The 12,620-nt window shown below is 40.2% G+C and overlaps 1 protein-coding gene across 4 annotated transcripts in view; it reads right to left on the minus strand.

Annotated features, from left to right (window-relative positions):
* arl15a (ADP-ribosylation factor-like 15a) overlaps positions 1–12,437 on the minus strand; it is a 142,223-nt gene extending 129,786 nt beyond the window's left edge. For all 4 annotated transcript variants that reach the window (XR_009768276.1, XR_009768275.1, XR_009768274.1 and 1 more), the window contains exon 1: positions 12,012–12,437. Coding sequence is in view for 1 of the 4 variants with exons in the window: in XM_061672093.1 (XP_061528077.1) it covers positions 12,012–12,023 (12 nt within the window). In the remaining 3 variants the exon portion in view is untranslated. The remainder of the gene's footprint in view (positions 1–12,011) is intronic.
* Positions 12,438–12,620: the final 183 nt, after the last annotated feature.

A 12,620-nucleotide genomic window follows, 5' to 3' on the forward strand; every position in this document is an offset into this window, starting at 1 on the left:
CGTAATGTACCAGTACAAATCGACTAATAAGAATAATTCAATTAGAAAAAAAGGTAAACAAAATAGCTCTGCCTCGAAGCTTCGCAGGGATCATTTTGTCTCCCTGTAGGAATAAATTGGCACGATGGCCAAGGTAAACACTCAATAAAAGACAGCTTGTCCAAAGTTTGGAATTATTTCACTTTCACTTCCCTTCTGTTATTAAAAAAGATGACAAAATACAATTTGTGTTCTTCAAAGTAGAAGTGGCTTATACAACAGCATGTCTACGATTAGAACGTAAATATCGTTAGCTAATTTAATACTGTATAGCCTGTGTAACCTGTAGTTAGAACGTATGGACAGACCTAATAAGAGATCATTTTCACAACTATAATGTACCAGTACATTACAAGTACAATTTGCTGTACCCTTATTTGAACCTGTGCAGTGTCCAAGCAGCTTTTCTGGTCCTTATGGTTGTACACAGAGATACACAGACACCAGCTGATACTGGTAATAAATATACTATAGAACTGTGTCTTTTTTGTATGTGGGACTGAATTATAATGTATGGAAGAGAGTACATAATGATAGACATTTTCCTAGATCTCTCTATTTAACATTCAACTCATTCACTGCCATGTTAGTCTAGTACAATTTTCAATGGGTAGGAAGGAAAGAGGATTCCCCCCCCATCCCCCCCAGTTTGTATATAAAACGAAGGTTTGGTAAACCACTGTAATGACTACGCTTTACTAGATCAGGATTTTTGGGGCCGATCACAGAGTTTAAAAAAACAATAACCAATCACAAGATGGAGCAATGTGTCTATTTAAATGACTTTTTCATTTACTGTATATACTTGTGTACTGTATACTGAGTATCTTCTCAAGTCCAGTGATTCCCAACCAGTGTGCCGTGGCACATTAGTCTGCGATGAGCAATCTTCATGTGTGCTGGGGGAAATTATAAAATTTTACTTAACTGCTCAAAAAAATTATTAATTTACAATAAATAATCTATTTTGTTCCCCTATTTTAAAAATTATTAATTTACAATAAATAATCTATTTTGTCCCCCCAGTGAGGCATAATGACAGACAACAAATAAATGGGCTTCTATTAGAAGTATACACAGTAATTACTGTGTAATACTTTTTGTGACATTTTTGTTTGTTGGTGTGATTTTCCAATTTTCAAATATGTGCCTTCGCTCCATAAAGGTTGGAAATCACTGCAAGACACATGAAAGCCCGCCTGGAATTTGCTAAAAAAGAAACACCTGAAGGACTCCAAGATGGTGAGAAATAAGATTATCTGGTCTGATGAGCCCAAGATAGAACTTATTGGCCTTAATTCTAAGCGGTATGTGTGGAGAAAACCAGGCACTGCTCATCACCTGTCCAATACAGTCCCAACAGTGAAGCCTGGTGGTGGCAGCATCATGCTGTGGGGGTGTTTTTCAGCTGCAGGGACAGGACCACTGGTTGCAATCCAAGGAAAGATGAATACGGCCAAATACAGGGATATCCTGGACGAAAACCTTCTCCAGAGTGCTCATGACCTCAAACTGGGCTGAAGGCTCACCTTCCAACATGACAATGACTCCAAGTACACAGCTAAAATAACCAAGGAGTGGCTTGAGTACAACTCAGTGACTGTTCTTGAATGGCCCAGCCAGAGCCCTGACTTAAACCCAATTGAGGATCTCTGGAGAGACCTGAAAATGGCTGTCCATCAATGTTCACCATCCAACCTGACAGAACTGGAGGGTATCTGCAAGGAGGTATGGCAGAGGATCCCCAAATCCAGCTGTGTGATATTTCAGTTTTTCTTTTTTAATTAATCTGCAAAAAGGAAAAGCATCGTCATGATGATAATAGAGCTTGGAATGGTAGTCATTAGCGTAACGTAGCAATAGCATAGTGACTTTCTGCTGGTGATAGCTTGAACAATTATTTTCATTTCCAATGGCAAAAAAATATCATAAGAGTTTTAACATAGCGGAGGTTGACCAGGGGTCCAGGAACGGATTCTGTTCAACATTTGGGTTGCATTGTGGTTTCAAGTGTAGTGCATAGTTATGATCCACAATTCTTTCATTTGTGCTTTAATTTGTGAAAACATATGAAGCATATCTAATGTAAATTATTCATTCTGTTCCGCTAGATAAAACTAGTATTTTAAAATATCGTAATGATGCACAGTTTGTACAGCAGATAAAGTTGGGGTTATCAAGTGAGTTTTTATCTGACAAGGCAGTTGAGTGAAGTCCTATGAACCCGTTCTTTAGGGAGTGAGGGAAGAAAAAAAATAGTAACAAAACAAATGAAGGGTTAACAAACTGCATTTGATCAGGGATATAAAGGAGGCACGGGCTTCAATTTAAAAAATGAGCAAAAAGATGAACCACGAACACAAAATTCAAAAATTACCCTGCAATAGCCACAATAACAAAAATGTGTTCTACTCCATCTTAAGTGAGATCAATCTCTTGACATCAATATCAAAGTGCCCACTCTCAATTATGATCACAGCATTATCAAACCCCATAAATACTCAATTGTCAGTCCAAGACATGATGAGGGAATCTCTGCAGATGCACAGGATGCCAAACAAACATGCAGCCAAAACTCAGTAATTCGCTTCAGAAATGACACCGTGGTTTTAGACATTACAGCCAGAAGACATGGCTCAATATGAAAACTGGTCCAGCTTGTCTGCCCAACATGCTTGTAAATTTGGTTGGTTTAGGTAATTGAAAATAAATTACACCGCACCTAAAAGCACTACTAAATTAACTTACATTATTTATTTCCATAAGAGACTGTGCTCCAATGTGCATCCATGTTAACTTAGCAGTAACTCTAGTTCACCCTGAACAACTCCAATGCTGTTAGAGCCTGCATCATATTTCAAAGTACAGTATGTCTTGTCTACTCAGTTTAGGAGGTCCATTTGTTTCTTAACACTTGTGGTGCTCAGTGCGACATGTCTTGAGGATCTTACAATGAATGTATGCTTAGGAGGAATTGTTTTGGAGCTGGAGCCTTTTCCAGGCCAGCTGACTTTGGCAAAAAGGCAGACTACACCCTGGGCTGGTCGCCAGTCTATCACAGAGCACATACTGAGACGAACAAGCATTCAGACTCCCAGTTACACCGTCACCGAGTGGGAACTGCACTGAAAGGCGACTGAACCACTACACCAGTGGTTCTCAACTGTTGGCGCCCTAGGACTGTATTTTTCTATTGTTCCTAAGTCGTGACCCAATTTTACAGAAGTTAGGAACAATAAAGAACATGTATTATAGCCTTTCCAAAATGTAAATATATTTTTAAACATAACTACTCATGCTTCCATGTTTTAGGTGCCTTTCAGAGTGCCTTATTAAGAAACTGAGGATCGACATAACCGCATGTACAAAATTCCATATTTTGGTGCTGATCACTTCGTTTTAGGAAGCAACAATATACATATTTTGTCTCTTTAGGAAATAAAGGCTGTAGTAATATTAGTAATTTTTCACAGAGAATAAATATGCCTGCGAGTATTGTTGTATGCACTGTCTGCATGTGTTGCTACCATTTATGTTCAATATATTTAAATGTTTATTAACACAGCGATATCAATGCTAGTTTAGCTAGACTGTCTGGTGTTTCCCATTATGTGTTCGCATTAAGCTAATAGACTTTTCGTAAGACAAAGTTAATTTAGTTTGGTTAAATATACATGTAATTCTCTTTGTTGTATGTTTAGTTTGACAATAAATTTCAACTGGGAGTGGCAATAAACAGCCCAAAGCAAGCACTTGGTCTCTTTTTTGAAGAATTGTTCACTCTGCCAAACTGCTACTTGTTGTGAAGTGTGCTGTCACCTTCTAAGTGCTTATAGCTCAAATTTTTGTTCGCAAGTCAAAGCAAAGCAATTGTCCGAGCAACGGCTCATTTCTCGGAAAACTTGTAAATTGGGTCACTGGTAAGTTCAGGTACCACTGCATTTCCTGCCATATCCAACAATGACACTGTCTCATTGCTCTGTTTAAGGTCTACGGGATTTTGACAAATGTCTTTTTTTTTTGTCAATGCTATTACTTTAAAAAAACCAACAACAAAAAAAACATTTTGAATCATAAAACAACATGTTTTGCCACAACGCCCGATTCAAAATTTTATTACCTTCAAGAATAACGACAAGTGTGTTTCTCTTATTTTGTTAAAGTGGTACCTGTGTCTTTGTCCTGGCTGTTCAGTACAATATAGCTAAAGCGATCCAATGTATGCTGCAAGTCAAGAGTCAGAGTCAGTTTTATTGTCCCTCAGAGGGGAAATTTGCTTTGCAATGTACGGTCACAACAATAACAATCATGCCATCATACATGAATGCACCAATTAAAAACATCAGTAGTAACCATCAATAAAACGGGTAAGATAAAAGGAATACTTTTTCAAAATGGTGCATGGAGATATTGGTAAAACCTAGTGCAAATTAAGCATTTTAATTGCAGTGGGGAAAATGAAATTTTAAATGTATTACTTCTGCCTATAGTGCCAACCAGAGGGGAAAAGAACAAACTCTACTGATAGAGGGTGAATAGGGCTCACAGATATTTCCTGTGCATTTTTCAGGGCTCAATCCTCAATAAATGTCCGTCAAAGAAGGCTGCTGAGTAGCAATCATTTTACTGGCCACTTTGACAAAGTCCTACAACCATTTTTGGTTGTGTACTGTTAGTTTGTCGTATCACAAGACAATACTAAAAGTTAAAATTGCTTTAATGAATTAGTTCAATTAGAAATAATCAAATAAATAAATAGCACCATCAGTGATTTTTCTACATTAAAAGTTTTTAATCTGCGCAGAAAACAGCACTTGCTGGCTCTTTTTACAGATGGCAGAAGTGTTAGGTTCCTGTCTTAAGTCCTTGTCAATGACTGTGCCTAAATATCTGTAGCTCGCTACTGTTTCCACATTTAAGCCCTTGATGGTGATGGGGGGAGGAGAAAGAGAAGTACTTCTTCTGTTGATGTCCACAGGCATATCCTTTGTTTTAAATTTTCAGGACATTTAACTTAAGAAAGTGGAGGTCACACCACTTTACAAAGTCCGTCAGCGCCAGCGCTGGTCGACCTCGCCTCCTTGGAAGTCAGCTGTGTTTGGTGATCATTAAGAGACTCGCCTCCCAGGCACACAGTAATCCTTCCTATGCTTTTAATATACAGAGGTTAGCTTCTTTTCATACTTATGAACGCTAAGCAACACGTCACAAATCAGAAGGCGAGTAGTTTGTTTTTTATTTGTTTTATAATACAGCGGTTGATTTATCTTTACACATATATGACAACTAAGAAAGCTAAAATGTTATTTAACTTGACTGTCAAATTGATTATTTTTACTTCCATTATTTCCTATGGGAATGATTGTTGGGAAAAATAAACAAATTGGAGGCTGAAATGACTGTTCAAACTTAAGAGGTTCCACTGTATATTATGGAGCAAAGCATTACTGCAGGTTATGTGTAGAGCATGGCATTCCACTTTAAAATGCAAGGAGCAGTCATGTGGCTAAAATATAACCACTGGAGAGCGTTTAACTATCCTGCCATGTTTCCTTTTTCATTGTTCATCGTTAAACAGTTAGGGTTATCCATTTACTGCAGTGTGCCTCAAACGGAGGATGGATGGATTACTAAATATGTTTGTGGTTTAACTGTCCTGGGAGAAGCATAAAAAAATATGGAAATTACTTCACAAAAACCAAGTCAAAGGTGATGAAATATTCATAATTGTTTTTGTCACAAATATTTCCACTGCAAGTTTTCTGCTCATCCTAATCGCTCTTAACTTTGAAATATTGCACTCCATAAACACTAAAATGGATCTTGTACACCATAGAAAATTGCTGGAGTTTTTTTTTTTTAAGAAAGCTAGGAGCATGTGGTTCAGATAAAAAAATTTCCCATCATCTCTTTTTAAAAGCATAGCCTCAGGGCTGTGAACAGTCCTCCAACCAGAAGTGAGCACAAATAATGCAATGAAACGGCTACGGTATGAATAACGCATGCAAACATTCCAGAGTAGCGGACAATCAAACTTCACAATGTCATAGGCTGGTTCCCTCACACACTGGACAAGCGCAATTTGTCCAGTGTGCTGCCAGATCGTGTCTGGCCGCTTGGTGGACTTGTAATTTAGGAAGGCTGTATCATGGCAACAGTTCGCAGCAAATTCCTCTCTCAGCACTGCCGTGTTGTGTGGTCCCTTTTAACACTTTGCTCACCATGCACTATCAAAATTCTCCAATTACAAATACAAACACACACGACCCCATGTTTGCTATGTGGGATTGTAAGACCATGGCAGAAAAAAAAAAAAAAAGAAAAAAAAAGTATTGCGTATGTTAACTGTTTTTTGTCTTGTATGCATTTTCAATGTGTTCAAGAATATAGAGAGCTCAGAAGACGTCAGCAGGACCTAGAGCATTCTCTATTCGGGCTCCAGTACTCTGGAATACCCTACCCATGGAAATTAGAGTGGCTATCTCCGTACAAATGTTTCAATCTCAATTTATTTCTACACTCTCGAATTTGGTTAAACTACACTTAACATGCAACTAGTCTCTCACCCTGCCATACCATGACATCTGGATTTTGGCCTGTTTAGCTGCCACTCCTCCCCCCCCAACCCATCTCCTGCTCAGACAGCTGTCCCGATGGTGGAGGATTCTGCATCGGCCGACTGTGAAAGGTCCTGAGGAAATCCACTTCCCCCGGGGCAGTTTACCTGCGGCGCTTCATTTCATTAAATGGACTCTCATGCTGTTCAAACTATCATTGTATAACATCATATCATGTGATTTATATTGCCCATTCATCTGAAAGGGGGATACCTCCATCTGTGATCCCTTCCCAAGGTTTTTCCTTTTTTCCCCAAATGTGTTTTTTCCCGAGTTTTTTTTCTTGCCAGTATGTGGGTTTAGACCAATCTACCCTGAAAACGGTTGGGGCAGACAAAGGTAAATGTTAAACATTACCTAAATAAACAAAACAGACAAACAAACAAATCTAGATTAAAGGGAAACGTGACGAATAAAAGTTTAAACTTAAAACCTAAATCCAACTGAGCTTAACTGCACTTAGGCAGTATTTTTACCAATTGATGCACCCATACCACACTTTGAGAATCACTGTGATAAAACATTACGGTATCACCATATGGGCACCATGGTGGACAAGTGGTTAACATGTCTTCCTCACAGTTGTGAGGTTGAGGGTTCGAGACACGGCTACAGCCTTTCTGTGCAGAGTTTACATGATCCCCCCGTGCTTCTGTGGGTTCTTGCTGGGATTTCTTCCTCCCCCATCCCAAAAGTTCATTAAAGACTTAATAATTAAAACTGTCCATAGGTGTGAATGTGAGTGTGAATGCATGTTTGTCTACCCACCACAGTAATAAGGACAAGCGCGATATATATTTTTTCCACTTCACTCGAGCAGCGGCATATATAATGCTTGTGAAACTCAAATTTTGGGTTGCAACACAGAAAATCCATCCATTTTCTGAACCACTCACTAGGGTCGGGGGCGTGCTGGAGCCTATCCCAGCTGGATCTGGGCGAGCGGCAGGGTGCACCCTGAACTGGTCGCCAACCAATCGCAGGGCACATATAAACCGACAACAATTTGCACTCACATTCACACCTACGGGCAATTTCGAGTTTTCAATTAACCTCACAAGCATGTTTTTGGGATAGGGTTGGGCTTCGAGAACCAATTGGAACCGGGACGTACGTTCCGGTTCTCCCAGAACCGTTCAAATTTAAAAATTTAGGTTCCCAGTTTCGATGCCAAGTCCTCCAGCCACGAAGAAGGAGTAGCGAAAAGCAACAAAGAAGCGGCGTAAACCAACGAAGAAGAACAGGCACGATGACGTGCTTGTGCCCAACGGCAGCAGCGGCAAACAAAAGTGTGTCTTAACTTTGTTAAAATGCAACACTCAGTGCAACACTTGGAATAAGATTATATTGTGCAAAGGAGTTTTTCTCAATGTGCAGCGTCTGACGCGCTCCGAGCCTCAGTCTACACCGGGCGGAGCTTCAGTGAAGTCAACTCTCAGTCAACTGGGTGAGTGAAACAATAAAATATGTCTATGCCAACATTAAGACAGCTAACAAGGTAAACGGTTGCGTGCACTTTTGTTAAACAATAAAATAAAATGGTTAAAACAGTTAAAATAACTATTTTAATCATGCTGTATTTAACTTTCAGCTAAAACATTAATTAATGAATATTAAGTCAATTGGGTTAGTTCCACACACATTGCCTTTTAGTTCATAGGATTGATATTGATACTGGTTATAAAGAACGAGTCAAATGTTCATTTTAGTCCATGCTGCGGGCTGCTAGGAAAATGGATGTTCATAATTTGGACACCCTTTATTTAAACCATGCAAACTTTTTTGACCCAGCCCCCTAAAAGAATCGAAGTCGAGAATCATTTGGAACCGTATCGAACTAAGGAACCGGAATGGGAACCGGAATCGCTCAAATTCAAACAACGCCCAACCCTATTTTGGGATGTGGGAGGAAACCGGAGTACCTGGGAAAACCCACGCAGGCACCATACAGGTGAGGCCGGATATGAATCCGGGTCCTCAGAACTGTGAGGTAGACGTGCTAACCAGTCATCCACCATGCCGCCAACACAGGACAAATCTTTAAAAAAAATTATAATAATTAAAATAAAACAATTTTTAAAAAGCCACTGATGGTGCATTCTCCTGACTTTGGTGCAGGCAGCGTGGGTTCAGTTCCCACTCAGTGATGGTGTGCATGTGAGTGTGAAGGATTGTCCGTGTCAAAATGTGTCCTGCAACTCTCTGGCATCCAGTTCAGGGTGTAATAGGCCTTTCGCCCGAAGTCAACTGGGATAGGCTCCAGCACCCCGTGACCCTGAGGAGGATAAGCAGTATTGATAATGGATGGATGGATGGGGGAAAAAAAATAATTAAATAAAAGTCGACCAAGGTATGGCGCATAACTCAAAAAATTCATAAGTTGGGGCACTCATAAGTACGACTGTAGTTGCATGAAATCTAGTTGTTTTAGTCACTCAGGGCTATGCTGATATACACTATATTGCCAAAAGTAATCACTCACTTGCCTTGACTCACATATGAATTTAAGTGACATCACATTCTTAATCTATAGGGTTCAATATGATGTTAGTCCACCCTTTGCAGCTATGACAGCTTCAACTCTTGTGGGAAGCCTGTCCACAAGGTTAGGAGCGTCTTTATGGGAATTTTTTTACCACTCTTCCGGAAGCGCATTTGTGAGGTCACACACTGATGTTGGACGAGAAGGCCTGACTCTCAGTCTCCGCTCTAATTTATCCCAAAGATGTTCTATCAGGTTGAGGTCAGGACTCTGCAGGCCAGTCAAGTTCATCCACACTAGACTCTGTCATCCATGTCTTTATGGACCTTCCTTTATGCACTGGTGCACAGTCATGTCATGGCGACATCTTCCCACTATGCGCCTCAGCATCCGCTGACCCCGGTCCGTCGGTTTACGTGGCCTACCACTTCGTGGCTGAGTTCCCTGTTGTTCCCTGACGCTTCCACGTTTTTATTAATACAGCTGACAGTCGACTGTGGAATATTTAGGAGCGAAGAAACTTCACGACTAGACTAGCTGCACAGGTGGCATCCTATCAGTTCCATGTTGGAATTCACTGAGCTCCTGAAAGCAATTCATTCTTTCACAAATGTTGATACACCTGTGGCTATGGAAGTGATTGGAACACCTCAATCAGTTTACTTGGATGGGTGAGCGAATACTTTTGGCAATATAGTGTATACCTTCCCCAAATGTATTTAAGTCCCTATTATGAGACAACCTTCAATTTTGTAAAATCCATCCATCCATCCATCCATTTTCTACACCGCTTATCCTCACTTGGGTCGGTGGTATCCTGGAGCCTATCCCAGCTAAGTGCAGGCAGGAGGCGCGTACAACCTGAGCTGGTTGCCAGCCAATCACAGGGCACATATAAACAACCATCCGCACTCACATTCATACCTACGGACAATTTAGAGTCTTCAATTAACCTACCGTGAATGTTTTGGGGATGTGGGAGGAAACCGGAGTACCCGGAGAAAATCCACGTAGGCACGGAGAGAACATGCAAACCCTACAAAGGTGAGGCCAGATTTGAACCCGGGTCCTCCCGGTATAACCCATCGGCAAGGAGGCACTCTCAAACAGCCACGCCACTGAAAAAACCCTTTCTACAAACTGGCTGTTACATTGGACTGTTTACACAACCAACCCCCGTCCCTCTTCCACCTTCTCTCTGTGACGTGTGCACACTCAAAGCCTACAACGAGGCGCTCTAATGCGGCCACGCCAACCCAAAGTCCAGCTTCACATTCCACAATTGAGTACGACATAGCTCTCAGTCTTTGCAAGTTTGCAACAATTAGCTACAGACATGTATTATATTTTGGGGGAAAAAAACTCTGATTTCACTTTAAAGGGTAATTAAGTACAGTAACAAAGTAAGTGTACTTCTTTACTTCCCATAGCTCATTGGCATCAGGATCACCCTACAGCTCTCCCTTAATGTAGGGAGTAAATGAAGTAAGTCATCACAAAAATATGAACACTGTGTTGAACTTCATTTTGACTTGACAAGTACAAATACCTAAAAAAAATCTACTTGCATACAGTACTTGCTTGCTTCCCACTACTGCTGATGTATAAAGGTGCAACAATTAATCGACAAATAATTAATTCTCAAATTAATCAACAATGATTTTTATTATTTTATCAACCAATCTTTTACAGCCATTGTTTCACTTAAAACTGTCTAAATCCTCTGAGTTCAGCCCCTCAACAGTAAATATTTTATGATTTCTGTAGTCCTTCATGAAAGAAAACTGATTATATTTGTCTTTAATCAAAATAAGACATTTGCAAACATTTGCTTTTACTTTGGAGGACAAAGATCAATATTTGTGTCTATTTTCTGACATGTTACAGACCAAACCAGTAACTGAATCATAGTCAATTTATGGGAATAAAACAATAGTGAGTTTAATCTATGATGAAAACAATCGTTTGGTCATATGGTAAAGTATAAATAACCTGTAATCGACATGTAGTTAAACCTGAAGCCGCTTCAGATGTGTATATAAATCTCGACGGCCTTTGCATTAATCATTACCAAAGAAGTAACTCTCAGTTTCAAAAAGGTTGGCGAGCACTACATCTACTTGCCTAATTGCTGTTTAATTGGTCTGGTTTAATCATTAAACAATACCAAATAAACAACAATAATCAGGTAATAAAGAGTAATCGAAGGCGGGGGGTCAGCAATAAAAGTTAATGTAAATAATTTTTTTATCCAATTACTCGATTAATCGGTGGAATTATTAATAGAATAAATATATTCCAGAAAATATTCAACAGCGGCAGCCCTACATTTACTCGATTAATTTGGTGGAATTATTAATAGAATAAATATATTCCAGAAAATATTCAATAGCGGCAGCCCTACATTTAAACAACACAGTACAAAAGTGGCTGGTTCAGGATCCCACAAATGTAGGGAATAAATGTAAAAAGCTGTCACAAACATAAATACTAAGACACATAAGTACAGACACGTGTAACACATGTAAACAATACAGTACAAGAGTGGCTGGTTCAAGAGTTTGTTAGCTCATTAGCATGAGGATCTCCACCCCAATGTAGGGTGTAAATGTAAAAAGTCGACAGAAATCATAAATACTCAAGTACAGATCCCTGGGAGGGAAAAAAATGAAGTACTCTTAAAATGTAAACAATATAGTACAAGAGTGGTTCGTTCAGGAGTTAGTTAGCCCATGAGCAATGAGGATTCCACCTCCCGAGTTGAAAAATATCTGGGCGACCCCTCATTACGAATAAGAGCACCATCAAAAGGCGTCTCGCTCACTGGAGGGGAGTAAGCAGCAACGCCACTCCATTTTGACACATTTACTCACCAGATAATCCATGTACAAGCGTCGTGCAGTCCCAGCAACACCAACAGACGTGAAAGAAATCGCCCTTTAAGCTTAAGCGAGTCCAAAATGTTCGGAAAAAAGGGCGTCCAGGCAACACGTCGCTTTGTATTCCCCACCTTCGACAAGCCACGGTGGGGTGTTAAAAACACCCTTCAGTGGGTTAGCACTCGGGGCTTGTCTTCACAGTCTCCTGCGCCTGAAAGCACACCGAAACGAGGCAGCGACGTCCCGAGTCGACGCAAGCGGGGGAAGCTGGTCGGTTCGAGGGCTGGAACACACACACTCCGGCTCGCTCGCAGTTTTTTTTTTTTTTGTCCCCCCCTCACTCACACACACGCACACGCACACACACACACATAACAGTTTGAGTGTTGCTTTGGTTGGTTGGCTCGTTGAGGAAACCGACGAAGCCTCCGTAGTGACGTCACGCACGTCGGCGTATGTACGTAGCGTGGTCATGTGACCAAACACATGGCGACTGTATTGTGATTTGGGAAAAAAAAAAAGGCAAAAGGAAATCAAGAAAAAAAAATCGGGTTGTTTTTAATCTGTATTATTTTTCCGGTCATCCATTTTCATTTGATTTTA

Source organism: Phycodurus eques, chromosome 3 (genome assembly GCF_024500275.1).
Source record: "Phycodurus eques isolate BA_2022a chromosome 3, UOR_Pequ_1.1, whole genome shotgun sequence".
Classification (NCBI taxonomy): domain Eukaryota; kingdom Metazoa; phylum Chordata; class Actinopteri; order Syngnathiformes; family Syngnathidae; genus Phycodurus; species Phycodurus eques.